Source organism: Tursiops truncatus, chromosome 2, assembly GCF_011762595.2.
Source record: "Tursiops truncatus isolate mTurTru1 chromosome 2, mTurTru1.mat.Y, whole genome shotgun sequence".
Classification (NCBI taxonomy): domain Eukaryota; kingdom Metazoa; phylum Chordata; class Mammalia; order Artiodactyla; family Delphinidae; genus Tursiops; species Tursiops truncatus.
In genome coordinates, this window is record NC_047035.1 from 158777992 (window position 1) to 158794818 (window position 16827).

The following is a 16827-nucleotide window of genomic DNA, read 5'->3' on the forward strand; positions in this document are numbered from 1 at the left end:
AATATTTTTTACAACATAAATTTTATTTTATTTTCATTTCTCACAGGCCCTAGCCCTGACTAACTAGTTAGCTAGGGTCACATCAGTACTGAATAGTTCTGGGTTACTCTTCCCTGAGTGAAACAGAGTGAAAAAACATGGTGAAACTGAAGAACCACAGGCCATGGTGCTGTTTTCAAAATCCCAGGGCTGCTGCTGCAGAGAAATATGAAATCTTTTCTAGGCCTAATTTCTTCATAATAAGAAGTCCTACCTTGTTGTGAGGATTAAGTGAAAGATTGTATATGTAGTTTGTGGTGTGTTATAGATGTTTAGTAAAATTGGTTCTTTTTCTTTTTCCTAAAAATTTTGTTTTAATATGTAAGGTACTTTGCATGTAGTGATAGCCATGAGTCAATCCCAGCAAGTTTATGAGATAGGGAAGTCGTATTTCCTTTATTTGGATTAAGAAAGTGGGGCTCGGTGGGATGAGTAATACATGGCAGAGGCAGGCCTCATACCCAGGTTGGTTGTTCATTACCCCCGTGCACGTACTGGGTGGATCCAGTACATTTCTATATATAATCTCATGTAGAGCATTCAGTAAACTTTATTAAAGAATGCTTTGCAAGGCTTCGCTCGTGGTGCAGTGGTTAAGAATCCACCTGCCAACACAGGAGACACGGGTTCGAGCCCTGGTCTGGGAAGATACCACGTGCCGAGGAACAACTAAGCCCACGTGCCACGACTACTGAGCCTGCGCTTTAGAGCCCGTGCGCCACAACTACTGAGCCTGCACTCTAGAGCCCGTGCTCGGCAACAAGAGAAGCCACTGCAATGAGAAGCCTGCGCACCACAATGAAGAGTAGCCCCCGCACGCAGCAATGAGGACGCAGCACAGCCAAAAATAAAAGAATAAATAAATAAATAAATTAATTAATTAAAAAAAAAAAGAATGCTTTGAGTGTCAACAACACAGCTCTGTTATCCAAGCTATGTTGTGCTCAGAGAGCTGGAAGCTTGTCACATGGTTACATGGCTCACTTATATTTGGAAAAAAGATTTGCACAAAATTCATTTAAAAAAATCCCATATGCTTTGTTTTTTGGAATATGTTTAAGGGTTGTGTTGTTAAGGATTAAATTGAGGTTGTATTGAGGACTAAAGAAGTGGGTTCTTTAGTAATTGGCACGTCAGAAGTCCTCGGTATATACTAGCAATTATCATTTTATTGTTAATTAAAATTTGTGAAGTTTAAAAGTTGTGTCTTGCCTTTTTAAGAAGTGATTTGTACTTATCTGTAGCAAGAAATATTTGTTTAGATTTTTTCTTAACGATCTAAATAAAAGTTTAATTAGTTTCTCCATTAACAAATCAGTGGTTAATTCTGAAATCATTTTTAAGCCAAGGAGAAATCGAGTTTTTGAAAGAAAATATTTATAAGTGGTTTTTTAAAAAATAAGTCTGAACAAGTATTGTTTACTTACCCATGTATTACTTATTTCACCCCAAAGGTAAAGCATTTTAAAATATCACCTCAGTAAGGTTTAAAACGTTATTGTTAGGCATGATTGGTCAGATGACAAGATCAGTACATTTCAACAATCCATATGTCAGAGTATTTTTTTCAGTAATGTTCAAAAGAAAACCAATGGGTATTAGTCTCATAAGGAAGCCACACCTGAACCAGAATGATTAGGCTGATTAAAATCATGTCATGATTAAAATCAGTGTACCTAATGGGTACATTTGGCCATTGGTGTGTGGTAGGGAATCTGAGCAGTGTAGAGGTACTTCCTGCAAAACGAATGGCCTCCGTATTGTTGAAATGGTGATAGTGGTCACGTCTTTGGGATAAAACTCTAATAATCTATGAGAAGCGGGCTTACATTTTGGAACTAAATTTCAAGATTCCACTGTGCATGTAACAGGTGCAAAGATACATACTATTTGCTGTTCTCTGTGGTTAGATAGCTTCATAAATCAGCGCCATCTGTTCTTCTTCTCAAAGACTCTTCTCTTGCCTTGGGTTGTGTGGAGTCATGTTGTGTATGTTTCAAGACAGGAAATGTTTCATTTCTGTGGTAAATGAAAATTTCATGGACTGTGTTCAGGACTATGTTTGCCATTCCATTTGATCAGTATTCGCTTGAGATGAGAATGTTAGGTATCCGGCTGAGGGCATGCAGCTCACATATAACATTCAATATCACAGGTACTGAATACTTCTTCCTTTAATCCAAAATTATTTGGTGTTGAGCTCTGGGTTCTGTGGAGCAAGTGTATATTATAATGAACTGCACTGCCTCTAAAGGTATAACAGCTATTAATTTCCCTCTATAATATAATACAAGAAGATATTTTTATTCTAAAAAGTCTTGTTTATTATCTCATCTGTTCTTAAGAGTATTTGAATTCTTGTTTTTATATAAATGTTTTTTACTCTAGTAGAATATAATGATCTTTAAGTAAAATTATATTACACATTTCCTGATTTTATTTCTTTAGAAGTTTGCTCTAGATTTATCATTTTCAGTTGTGAAATTCCCCTCCCCCCCAAATGTTTTCAGTTGTTTTCCACATATGATGGAAAATTATTTTTCCCTGGCGATTTGGCCAATTAATCAAGTAGTGGAAACCTTAACACAAGAGCCTTCTGGAATCCAATTTGTGATACTTAGAGGACTTGGAAACAGATTCCCCTTGGAATTTGTTTTCCACCATATGTGATCCCCCCCAAAAGTGGTTTAATTCATGCTGTCAACATTCAAATAAATATTTTCTCTGGGGTGCTATGATTCACTAATAGTTAATGTCTCACATTAAATTCAGAAAATTTTGCAATTCTAAAATTCTAAAAAGGTGACAGAGATCATTTTGTCGAGCATTAGTGTAGCAATATAACTGAACCAGTCAAATTATTTTACTCTAAAAAATAATAATAACAACACTTGAGGAAGAATATTGTAAATTTGTTTCCCAGGGTATCATCAGAACTTTCGTTTCTTTTCTTCCTAAACATAAAAATCAAAGTCAGGTATGCAGGAAATTTGTGTACACAAGTATAACCTAAGTTTTTAAAAAACATTTTAAAAATGATTAAATTATTCCTTAAAATTGTAGGCTTTTCTTTAAAGCAGTAACTATTCAAACTGTTTAGATCCTTGGAACCCAAGAGTTTGAATGTTGACATGCAGGTGATTGCTTTCTGGGTGAAGTTTTATTACGTTCCGTAAGGCAGACAGTGTGCTTTTGCTTTCCTTGTTTGGTAAACAAACCAGTTACAAAGCTTGTCCTCTTAATACTTTATATGCGTGATGGAGGCAGGATTCAGATTTTAAGTGTTCTAATTACAGATCCTGTACTATCTTGCAATGGCATCCACTTTAGTATTTGGATATCATTAAAAAGAAGTCTGTGACTGTAGAGAAGATATATAGTGCTCATTAGGAAAAAATACAACTAGGTAATTTTTGAAATTAAAAAGATAATTAGAGGTTTAGCCAAATTTGGTTTTCTTAAAGACATAGTTCGTGTGAGTGCTTGTGATTTCAGAATATATCATCCATTGGTCCTTCAAGGACTTTTTCAATTGAAGGTGTGTCTTTATATTGTTAATATTATGGAAGAGAGTAAGATTATTAATTTTTATGAGAAGCAGAGAACAAATAGGTTCACATGAAGCTTTTATCACCATTTGTCTAATACAAGTTTCTAACCTGATCTAAAACTCACTCTTCTCACGCAAGCTTATCAAATATTCATTTTTCTCTCACCTTTTTCTCTTCTTTGACTACTTGTCTCCTCCATCTTAAAAAAAATTGCTTAGATCAATATTTTACAGTAGATAAAAGGTTAACAAAATCTTTTCCCCCTCTGCATGAGAATGTAAACTTTGGTGGGTTTTTTCTGGCTCCCTTTTTCTGGAAACCTGTTAGTTTCTGTGAACTATCTTTGTATGGTAATTAAATTATTTTGATTGGTAATTTGCATCTAGACTCGAAAAACTGTAACTAGCTGACAAACAGCTGTCCCTATGGCGGTGTCATGAGACATACTGGCTTTTCTGAGACAGGAGGCTTCCAAGCCAGGGTAGCGCTTTGCATCCAGCCCATGTGAGTCTCTTCCCCCCGCACCTGAGCTGTCATCTGGGGGACACACAGGAAGAGACCCTGGACATCTTCAAGGATGGCTCCTGCCAAGGACAAAAGCGGGCCACTGCCTTGCTGGCAAGTTGGGTTTCCTGCCTTTTATCCTTTGCAGTAAATCTGATGCCAGGTGGCATTTGGGGGTCTTGAGAGTCTGGATGTTGAGGTGGATCTAAGAGCCTCTCTTGGTGGGTATTTCAAATATGTAGTCAGAATAAAATTACATGTATCATGCTGGAAGGCGTTTCATGAGAAAACTAGCAGTCTCTGTGTTCTCCTCCCCTGTGTTCCCCCAGCCCCTCTCCCCAGAGGCAGCAGCTCCCAATTTATGCAGACGTTGGTTCTGCTATTTACTTCCATGTTTCTGAATAAAATATTTATGTTGCTCTTTCCTGGTTACCAGTTATTGACATCTGTGGACTTGCCATTTATGGAAGATGGGTTTTTTCCTTTTATGCCACTTTCACTTTCCCCATCCCCATCCTCTCAGTATTGTTACATGAAAAGTCCAAGTGAAATCAGTAGCCATTGTCACATTGTATGGTGATGTAAGAACTGCTCACTGCACAACCAGGTAGGTACTCGGATTACATGTCCTTTCCTACACATTTCCCTTTGTTGTGCTTGGAGCTAATTGCTTTGACTTTAAAAAAAATTTGTTTTGTTTTCTCTATACGTATCTTTAATTCCCCTCCCCCCGTTCTCTATCAGGTCTGTCAAAATGTTTCCCATGGAGATTGACTTCCCAGACCTCTCCATCCTGCTGCTCTAATCTGAACTTGTTTCTGCTTCTCTGGACTGTCACCATATTCTGGGACTTTCCTTGGGTTTTGTCCATTGTTTTATTGAATTTTCTGGATTTTGCTGGAGCACATCCCAAAATAGCTTTATGTGGAAGGGTCCATGGGAAGTAAAGACTTTGCACGTCTGAGAGGTTTTTTGAATTTTCACACTTGCTTTTTTTGTTTGGCTGGGCATATTGTTCCACATTGAAAAATTAGTTTTTCCTTGATATAGAAGGTATGACTCTTTTATCTAGTACAATTTAATGTTACCATTCAAGAGACATTGTTATCGTAGAGCATTTGTTAATCGTATTCCCAGTTTTAGTATGCTAGTGATCATATAAATGCTACCACTTGGCAATGCTCAGATTAAACTCTGTTGCTGGGAGATAAGTCTCCATGGTTCTCTTGCATTTTTGTACATCTTGAGAATAAAGGCCTTTGTTCCGGACTCTTCTTTCAGCAATGTGTTGAAAGAAGCCTTGGAAGATAGGCATAGTGTCTCTCTCCAAAGCAGTGGGCAGCCATGCTCACTGCCTATGTAAAAGGTTCGAGTTCCCTGGGCTTATGTTTCTTCTGTGTGGGCCCCTGAGAATTTTAGCTTAGGAATCAGTGCATAAAAGGATGAGGCTCTGGCTAACGCTGTTGCTGTAATGAACTGTCCTTTGTCTCCGACCCGGGAGTCTCGCGTCCTCTGTGACATCCATGAAGCTATGGCAGGCTCACTACGAGCTTTCAAGTAGGGTGAAATCATAGACCCTTCATGGTTCTTCACATCTATTTTATCTTTGAAAATTTCCTCAACTAACAACCCATGGTGTTTTCTTTTTCCCACCATTTACTGGATTGTATACAGCATTTGTTGTTTATATTTTTTAATATGTTTTCTCATTCCGGAGGCCTTTTATGATGAAAGCACGTTGTATACAACAAAGTGCAACAAATGTCGGGTTTTATGCAACTTTATAAGATGCAGGTGATACAGTTTGTAATTAACTGAGTAGCTAATATGTTTAATATTAAATTTTACTGCAAGGCACAAGGTATGTATGGACAAATATATATTCTCAAAATATTTTATAGCTGTGTAACATTACCCTAAAACAATTACTAAGGTATGTTTTATATGTCATATATTTATCGTTTATTTCTCTTTTCAGCAACAGCTAACATTTATTGTCTATTACCATGTGTCAGGTATTATGTTATGATTGTGACGTGGATTATCTTACTTACTCCTCTCAATAGTCCTACAAAGAAGATGCTTCTATTGTTCCTAGCTTATAGAAGAAGGGATAGAGATGCAAAAGGGGTGTATAACTTTCCTAAGGATATAAAATTGGCGGATGGCGCACTTAGTGTTCACATCTCCGTTTAATTTTCTAATCTGAACTCTTAACCACTACACTCTGCTGTAAAATGGAGAGAAGGTAAAGGACAAAAAGTACATTGACTCACCTGAAATATTTTTTAACACTATGTAGCTTAAATTGATACTCTAGACCTTCCATCTTGATTTGACGTACATAGTAACTGAGCTTCATTTATTATGGTTATGGTGGAATTCAGTGTATAACTCCTACTAAAAGTGACTATGTTCAGCTGCAGCTTTAAAAAGTACAGAACAACAAAATAAAGCAATATAGGAGCTGATCTGCACACATCCAGACACTGTGGTTCCCACAGCAATTGCAGCCCAGCCTCAGGGCGGTGAATTTTGCAAAATAACTGAACACCATATGCAGCTACGTGAAATAATATTCTGCATGCTCTTGGGGACCTGATAATGGCCACTGTGGGAACAATGAATGTGTCAATTATCAGTTACTGTTTCATCACTGTAGTTTGGGGTGTTTCATTTATGTGGCCATTTCACAGTGCCACATAGCTGTTTCTGTTGGTTATACATCATGGTGGTGTTTCAGCGGTGTTTACATCACTAATGAATCCTGAAACAAAATGTCTTTAACCCATAAGACTGTTTGTATGTTTTCCACCTGATTTATATAAATACAATCACACTTCTCTCCTCCCTACCCCCACTCCCAATGGAAAAGCATAATTTGGGGAGTTCTTGTTTACATGAAGTGTGGTTCTTAGGCAGGTTCAAGATGCTGGTTCACCTTTGACATGTATTATGTGCTGGTGCTTAAAAGAGTAGGTGACTAAGAACTACATTTTAGAACCTCGCAGAACACAGGGTCATCAATCTTCAAGCAGCTTGACTTCATGCAGTGCCTTGCGATTGAGGATGCACGGAGCCTATCTAAACGCAGAGAGACACTCGGTGCATTCAGCTTCTTATTTTGGTAGATTCTCAGAGGAAATGTCAGTTGGGCATTACCAGCTGCCCTGCCTTGCCTTCATATTGCTTCAATAATTTGAAATATTGTTTGATGCTGTGTCTTGAACCTATAACCTTTGCTTATCGTGTTGTTGATTGATGTCTCTGTTGATGGTGTATATATTTCTACTATGAGTCTGTTAAATACATGGTTAAACATATACAGTTTTTCTCTAATGGTGGACTCTCATTAGGTGGTTTAGTGAAGTTCACATATAAACTCACTGTTATCAAATTTATACAGTAGAAAAGGTGAACCTAACAAATTGTACGTGTACATAAATTATGCACATTGTGGATCCAAGGCGAAACCCTCACGAGCCTCTTAGCCACTGTGTTTGGAGATTCGGAGTCTTTTCTGAATATTCTAATTTGGATAATAGGACCATTGATATCATCAGGCATGTTTATCCTTATTCAAATGATCCTGCAAAGCCAACGTCACTGTTAGTGAACTGCTTAGTGAAAAGACAGTGGCCAAGATTATAAAGTAAGGCATATTCTTGGGTGACATTTCATTTACTTTTATGAACCATCACATTTATTCCACGTGCACCTTTTGAAGCACCAGCATGCTTACCCAATTTCTGCAGCATGTTGGAATATAATTTTTACAAACTGTTGCCTTTCTAAAAGGAAGACTACAATGGTGGTTACTGGGGTTGGTTATCTTACTCTTTGTGCCTTTCCCGGCACTGGGTCCATTGTAACAGAAGTAAACACAAGTGGTTCTTCATGGCTAAGATCTTTTTTTTTTTTTTTTGCGGTATGCGGGCCTCTCTCTGTTGTGGCCTCTCCCGTTGCGGAGCACAGGCTCCGGACACGCAGGCTCAGAGGCCATGGCTCACGGGCCCAGCCACTCCACAGCATGTGGGATCCTCCTGGACCTGGGCACGAACCCGTGTCCCCTGCATCGGCAGGCGGACTCTCAACCACTGCGCCACCAGGGAAGCCCTCATGGCTAAGATCTTAATGCCTTTACCTCTAAATGATCAGTCGATTGGCCTAGGGTAACTTTATGTGAGATTTCACAGGGTGAAGTATCTAAGTCTAGGATTGTGCTTACTTGATGTTCATTTTGACAAGGTGTGTTAATAGGAACTGGGGAACTGACAAGAGGACTGAAGATTTTGCTAGTTGTTAAGGTTTATAATGATCTCAACTGTTTGGATTAGTATAAATGTTAACCATGCATCCCCAGTGTAATGTACATTTATTAGTTTATTATAACATTGTAGTAATATATAATTACTTCCTAAAACATACACCGAAAGGTGAAATAAAAATGATAAGAGGGTTAATATAAGTTCTAATGTTTTCTTTCCGTATTGCAGTGGCATCTTGTTCACCCCCTAAGATGTACTAACTCAGGAGACTGTTGCTTTAAAATGCAGCTTTTCACATGTACAAACCCATCTTATCATTAAAGGTCATCCTTGCTAGAGGAGAGATATTGTTAACATTATCATAACGCCTCTTAGACTCCAGTTTTATTCAGTTTCCTTTCATTCACTGCATAAGAATGAACCTGACTCAGAGTCTGCTTCTCTTTGTGTTGCGCCCTCTCTAGGATGAGGATGGCACAGAGGAAGACAGCAGCCGTGTTGAGCCCGTGGGGCACGCCGACACTGGTGTGGAGAACGTACCCAGCTTTTCTCTGGAGTAAGTTACTGACATTTTCAACTAACCCTGTAATATCCATGTAGCTTCACTGATAGCAGCAAATATTCCGAAAGCATATGGCATGCGTTATGTTTGTGCTTAGTTAAAACATGCCTTGCATTGGTTTGTTTTCCAAAGAGCATCTTTCATCTATTGAGTTAATGATCTAATGTAAGAACTATAGCATGGAAATTCCCATGTACCTGCTCTGAGTTTCATGCCTTGGCAAATACTATTAAATTATAATATAAAATAGTATTTGATTGAAAAAAGTCTGTTATGTTCACAGCACTGTAACTGTTTTCAGATTGCTTTTGTATGTCAGTATTTTGGTCATTTGTTTGTTCTTCAACTTTGCTAAATTAAAAAAGAAATTGTGGACATAATTTACTTGAAAAACTAGTTGAATCATGTAAGCATTACTCATTTTAGTGTATTTTTTTTGATTTGAAGAAATAGAATCTCTCAAGATATTTGATAAAAAATTACAGGTTAGGGATCTTGAACATGATTTAAAGTGTAAAAGGTCGAAGAAAAACTTCCATATATTGTCACAACTTTACAACTATCTTAAATAATGGCAGGTTTGAATGGAAGATGTTCTCAAGACTTCTTCTAAGTTACCTTAGAGCAGGGAGGGCAGTCATTCTAAATTTTTTCTTTGATTTTGGGTAAAAGTTGGGGTCCCGATATTAATAATTAAACTCTTAATTTTGTCTTTTCTTGGTCTTCCAAGGAAGGGCTATAAGAACTTTCTCAGTGAGATTAAACAGGCTTCGAATCAGATTATGTCTGGCTATTCAGCAGCCAGCATTCTCTAAGTATTTACACACTTAAGAAACACTTGCACTGTGATAGTTCTTTTGAGAAAGAATATAAAGTAAAATAAATGTATTAAAGTTACCATACTAGTTGGCAAACCATCTTAGTTGACAAACCAGTCATTAAATACGTGTTCAAATGGTATGAACAGTATCTCAAATAGGATTTTAGGAAATTCTAAGAAAATAGAAAAAAATTAAATATCCATTTAAATAGTATTACTTTAGTAAATATGTTGGCAATATGACAAAATTTCAATTTTGTCCTAATTAGTGTGTGTGATTGAATCTATATACATAGAAATACAGTCGTAGCATTGGCATTTTCCATTGCATAAAAACTATATCGTGATCTTGGTCAAGTCCATTGGTAATCACTTATGGTTGTCCAGATTGCTTAAAACTAGATATGTAATTGAAATAGTATTTCCAAATATTGATTGTTAGATCAGGACTGCTTAGGTTTCTGTGCAGTACTCACACCCACAGAAATACCTACAAAGAAAGTGGAATCTCATTGAAATGGCGTAGAAAATTTACATTCTCCAGATTATACCAATTGCATTAAACTCGGGCTTTTGATATTAATATGAAAGTACTGTAGTTATGTGGTAGAAGTAACTTCATGTTACTTCATATAAATAGCTTAAAGACTTTAGAGTTCAATTACAAACACCCTTGGGACAATCATTTGATTTTTTACGGGTATCCCGTGGGGTCGCATTGCCTGCATATGCAGTGAGCTTACAGCAAGTAGGATGGCGACCTTCCGTGGAGCTCTGAGGTGGGAAGTAAGGGTGGCTGTATCCCATCTGGATTGCCACCTCCCGGGGCAAAGCTTTGACCTTATTGGACTTTTGCGGGAGGGGATCAATGATGTGACATGTGTAGGAGCACTTTGTAAATTATAAAGTGCTGTGCAGCTGACGCATCTTTATCCCATTAATCTTTGTAGTCCTTGAATAGATATTAGGATGGGAAACTTCCAGTAGAAGTCTAGAGATTTGATCACAAAAGGTATACGTGGACTACACAGAAGAGTGTGGTCCGAGAGCAGCGGTGCTGTGTCATTTTTAATGTAGCTATCTCTGATGATTGCTCCCCCCTCCCCACGCCATGCCATCAGACTAGTGTGCAGGTATGTAGAGTTGAATGTGCCCTCATCGCCATGCTTCTATTCCAGAACGTGTATGTATATGTGTGTGTGCCTGGTGGGATTTTTCGTTTTGTCCTCCTTTGTTGTTTATTGTGCGTCTGTGTCATTGCGGTTTTGTGTTTGGTTTGGTTTGAGTTTCGGTTTGTGATGGTCCATGTTCATGCTCCCTCATTCATCATATTGTCTCACAGTGATATGGTAAAGCTCGTACAAGTCCCCAACGATGGAGGGCCTCTGGGAATCCATGTAGTGCCTTTCAGTGCTCGAGGCGGCAGGTAACGTATCTTGCAGGTTTTTAATTGAATCATAATGTGGAGTGTTTTATCTTCATTTATGCTCAGATATAGAGTGATGTTGACTTAGCATATGCTTAATAGAAGGCTTTTCATTTGGGGGCCACTGCATTATAATCACAGAAAGCACTTAGGCTGATGAAGAAATCGGGCATTTAAATTATCCTAATAATTTTATCGTTCATCACATCCATGCAAATTGATGATAGCCTTTAGAGCCAGAACTCCAGCTGAATGTGCAAAGGTAAGGGAGAGCTTAAAGCAATTTTCTGGAAAAAATGTATCCAATAAAAATTATCTAGATAACATAGAAAATGATTCATTTAAAATTTGCTTTTATGTTTATTTAGTTCTTAAATTTTATATGATTTTTATGATTATGTTTGAAATTTTTTTAAGTTAGACAAACTATAGCTTTATTTTCTACTGTGTGACTTGTGTCTCCTTCTCCTCAATCTGCCCACTCAAATATCAAAATTTTGTACTATTTGTTAGTATGACTTCATTACTTCATAGAACATATATCCTTAAAAACGTCAAATGTTATATGAGTTTCTTTTATCCTGCTGCTTTCTTTTTGTGAAAGAATTAGTGTATGTTTGCTTTTATATGTTTTCAAATACTATGAACTGAATTTGCAACTAATCAAATGTTTGATGAGCCTCCATCATCCACAAGTGAAATGCTGCCTCCTTCCCCATGGAGGGGGGGGCATTAGCCTTTGAAGTTTACTTCCATCCCCTCTTATTTACCCATCTAATTATTACCCAAATGAAACATATTTATGAACTATTTGGCTTCTTAGTTTGAACTTCTTTCTTTTATTGTTATCATTTTATCGATCTTTTAACTTCTTTTACACTGGGAGAAGAAAAGGGGGAGCTGGAAAGTCACCTTAGGCCAGTGACCAAGAACAGGAACATAGTTTCAACCCTTGTCAAGGAATTCCAAGCGTCCAGTATATTGTGAGAGATGGAGGAAACATCAGTTACAAGCATGTGATTGAGTTATCTACTTAATCGTTCAAAATAAGTATTTGAACAATTGTACTGCCTTCCCGGTATATGTTCCTGACAGTATCGAGTCCAGATTTCATGTCTTTGGTAAAGCACACGCTTTATGGAAGGTCTGGAAGCTGACACTGTGATTTACGTAGAACTCTGCTGGACTACGAGGCTTGAATGTGAGCGTTGTATCTAACAAGATGTGAAATTCACCTTGAATTGGGGATGGGGGGGTGTTACATTCACAGAGTTATGACTGCTTTCACTTTCTTCCTTCTTTTTTTTTAAAACTCTGGAGAAATGTCACTGAAATGTCTTCAAAGGACTTTCAGTTAAATAAGCTTAGTTGTTTTCAAAATGGCCCTTGCCTTTATCTCCTTTAAAAATTATAATTTTAAGTGATCTCAGAAGTTAAACCCTTTTTCCATTTATTTCATGAGTAGAAAGATATGAGAAGAGGGTAGAATGCATGGATGATAGCCTCCCGGTATTAGTGTGCCTTTAACTGTTTGTGGAATATAAGTCATCGCAAATGAGATTTAATCGTGTATGTACCAGCTGTAAACCAGTATTTCAATTACAAACATGTTATTTTCTGTCATTTATTACACACTTCCTACGTCAGTGTGAAAGGATATTAGGATGAAATAGGTTAAAAAGCCTTAAGCAAAAGAAGTATAAGGTAGAAACAGAAATCTACTGCAGATTAATTCAGTGGAAGGCATTTCACAAAATCGACCACAGTTACTGGTTACCATGGCGTTTCGTTTCGATATACAGAACACATTCAAGGAGACAAGGATCCCTGTACAGAACTAGAAGGTGTTTTATAGCTGAGTCATTTTTAATCCCTGTTGATGTGGAAACTTAATGAGGAATCTCCTGTGCAGCTTCCCTATACAAGGGACAAAGAGATTAAGAAAATGAGATTCTTTATAAATCCTTTCCTGGCGTTACTAGTTTTCATACTGGGAAACAGAACAGAATTCTTTCCCCCCAACACCTGTGATGCATCTTTGAGCTTCCTCATCACCTTGGCGGTCATGGTTCTTCAGAGTGAGGCTGACAGTGCAAAGAACCGCAGGAGGACTGCTGAAGAACCATAGACGCCAGTCTTCAGGAGCCAGAGACACCTATCTCACGTGTTCTCAGAAAAGCTGACACGTGGTTTCTTCTCAGTCAGTCAGAAACCTCCCCAAGCATTTACCGTGTGATGGTTCCTGTGGTAGGTGCTGGGAGACAAGGATGGGCGGGACACAGTCTCTCTCCAGGGGTTTGCAGTCAAGATGGAGTGATAGCCAAGAACTCACACTATTATAATTGTGATAAATGCCGACATCCCTGTATCATAGGTGTTCTGTGAGCTGATAGAGGAGGGATTGTCTGAATTAGGTAACTGAAGTTGGCTTGTTGTAGAAGATGATTTTAATTGTGATGACAGCTTATAAAGGGAGCTACATCCGCTCAATGGTGGCTGCAAGGGCAAATTAAGCAATGCAGTATAGCAGAAAGGAAGAAATTAATCAGGACTTGTGAAGAAATTGCACATATTATCCAGTGGGAATACAAGAATACATATTCATGGGATGTAAGTTGAAATTTCCAAGAATAACTTTCTTTGTACAAAATTCCTATCATACTTGGGCCCTCTCAGTTTGGGAGATGTAACTAATTGAATAACACTTACTGAATACTTATTTTCCTAAAAGTGACACATGCATGTCAGTATTGCTTTCTGATTTCAATTTCTAAGTCAGAAAGTCTCAGGGAACAGTGCAGAATGGGAATTAAACATCATAAAGAGAAGAAACTCAATGCTGAACATCTCGAGTATCAAATATAATTCAGGAAAATTGGAAGAGTGTGAAGTCAATGTTAGAGAAATTTTTAAAGCTACTTAGGTATTATTATGGCCTGAGGTATAATGAAGTTTTTTGTATAAAAATCCTGCTGGACCAATTTAAAAAGGCTATTTTCTAGAGTAGGTTGAATGTTGTTCCCCGATTGGGGACATTAGTGACCGTTGGCTTGTGGCTGCCGTTCCCCCAGCCACTGTCTTGGATGGTAGAAACAGAGACAAAATAAATGCATGGGAGAGACTGTGCTGTCTCCCCCCTCCCCCCTTTTTATTTAAGATTTTGTTTTGATATGGACCATTTTTAAAGTCTCTATTAAATATGTTACAATATTGCTTCTGGCTTTTTTTTTTTTTTTTCTTTTTTAGTTTTTGGCTGTGAGGTATGTGGGATCTTAGCTCCCCGACCAGGGATCGAACCCACACCCCCTGCATTGGAAGGCGAAGTCTTAACCACTGGACTGCTAGGGAAGTCCCTGTGCTGTCTCCCCTTGATGCTCTGTTTTTCTCTAGTCATCATCTTGTATTTTATTCAAAAATATAAAGTTAACTGATCCCCACCCAGAACTCTTTATTCACAGTTTTGTTACCTTGAAATTGATTTTCACTTCACACATGTAATTTCATTTCCTCCTGATTTAAATGTCAAACATAACCTCCTTATTTAAATCACAAGTGCTACTGTTTTCAGGAAAGCTATGCCAAGTAATTGTCATTTCCTTTGGCAGAAAAACCATGTTTCATGTTATATTTTTTTATATTTCTAGGACCTAGCCCAACGGTATTGCTCACTGAAGCTTACTGTGATGATCCCTATTAGCTCTGCATTGCTGTATTAGAAACAGAACAATAAGAATGTATCCTGCCTTGATGTTAATGAGTTTTCCTGAGCCTTCCTAATTACTTAGGAATACGATTATGTTATAATGTTAAGTATTTAGAAAGCAAAATATAAAAGTATATTCTGAAATAGGGGCTGGGCTTATGAAATAAGGTTTTGTATTTAGTTTTAAGGGATGTAAGGTCTAATTGAGAAATATGTATATAAAAAGATCTATACTATGTGTCTAAAGAACTCAGTGCACATGTGCCGTAGGGTTTAGAGGAAGGAGGGCTACTGACTATTGGATGTTATGAAGCAGTAGAACTTGATCTGTTCTTTAAAGGAATATAGGACTTACGCTAGTGATATTCCGGAAAGATAGTCTTTCTAGGAAGAGAACATATGAAGGGAAGATGCTCCATACAAATTTGTGTGATTTGCTGAGAAATAATGAGTCAATGATTTGAAACCGAGTGTATTGGAAGATAACACTGGAGAGATGGTTAGAAAGCACTTTGTGAATGGCCTCTGAGACTTCATTCAGTAAATAACAGAGAAATTGTTGAAGGTTTTCGAGAAATAATCATTGTGTTATTTAAAAAAATAACTATTATTCCTCTACTTGGACTCCCAGTCTAACTTACAGTGAATATTCTTAGTCTTTTCCCCTCTGGGAACACGTATGGCTAAAGCATATTATTCTTAAAAAAGTGCAGCCTGCTTCTCCGAGCCTTTTCTGTAATGGGCCTTTTCCCATTTATGTACATTCTTTATTCTTAGCCCTGTGGCCCTTGGAATTTTCTTTCGCTGTGCTTTTTCTTATGCAAATAGTAATTGTATGTTTGTTTATTTTATTAAGCAAGTGTTTTGTTGTTGTTGTTGTCTGTTTGTTTTTAAAGATCTGGTGTCTCCTAGGCACCACTCTTGGTTCTAGGCAAACTCTCTGTAAAGGGTCAGATAGTTAATATTTTGGGCACTGTGGGCCACCAAGTTTCTGCTGCAAGTATTCAATTCTGTCATTGTAGCGTGAAAGCAGCCATAGACATGGATAACCCAACAAGCCTGGCTGTATTCCAGAAAAGCTTCATTTGCAAAAACACGTGGCAGGTCAGAGTTTGGCTCATGGCCGGTAATTTGCCAGCCCCGCTCTAGAGAAGCAGACAAATAAAAAATGCCTGCCATCATGGAGTTTACATTCTATTATTTTTCATATCTAAAATTCCTTCTTCTATGTTTCCTATTCATATTGTTTTGGGGGCCAGAGTCCAGAATTTTATTTCCACCTACTTGGTTGATGAGAAAGCCTCTTTATTGTAACCGTATATTATTTCCCATCATTGCACCCTACTAATTCCAACAAATTCCCAGGAGGAAGGGAAATAGAAAAAAATCAACCGCATTTAACATCCTCCAGTTAGTAATAGGCACCCACAGATTACTTCTTCCCAATATCTGATTGTCAACCATGAGACCTGAGGAAAAATCTAAAGTCTTTTAATTAGGAAAACAGTCCTTGGTAAGAAGGAGTGTGTATGTGTGTGGGTCTGCGTGTTTTAAGCTTTCTGCTGCTGCCTCCTGCTGCCAACTGCCTTACTTATTAATTGCTCTCAACTTTCTTCTTACAGATATGCCATCGTTTGATTTGTCTGATGAATTTTGAGTTGTATCCCAAATGATTTTTTTCAGCCATTTATCTTCAGTTTGATAGAGTATCAGGTGAAGGGTCAATACCAAACCTTTCGATTGCCATATTGTTTCTTTTCATGACTTTTTTCCTGGACTTATTTTCTTACTTGTATTACTATCCATAAATTCTGCCACGTAAAGCTAAAAAAAGTCACATCCCCAGAAGAATATTTTAAATGTTTAGGTTTTGGAGTTGAAATAAAAGTGACCCTGTTGGAAAATATATATTCCTGTGATCAGATTAATATAGAAAAGGAGTGAAATATAAATG

General features: G+C 37.6%; 1 protein-coding gene across 21 annotated transcripts in view; it reads left to right on the forward strand.

Annotated features, from left to right (window-relative positions):
* The window catches only part of PARD3 (par-3 family cell polarity regulator), a 676268-nt gene that overhangs the window by 338748 nt on the left and 320693 nt on the right, over positions 1 to 16827 (forward strand). For 19 of the 21 annotated variants that reach the window (XM_033852393.2, XM_073801602.1, XM_033852392.2 and 16 more), the window contains 2 exons: positions 8827 to 8918; positions 11087 to 11170. In XM_033852393.2, the coding sequence (XP_033708284.1) occupies positions 8827 to 8918; positions 11087 to 11170 (176 nt within the window). The remainder of the gene's footprint in view (positions 1 to 8826; positions 8919 to 11086; positions 11171 to 16827) is intronic. The other 2 variants (XM_073801603.1, XM_073801604.1) reach the window with 1 other exon arrangement.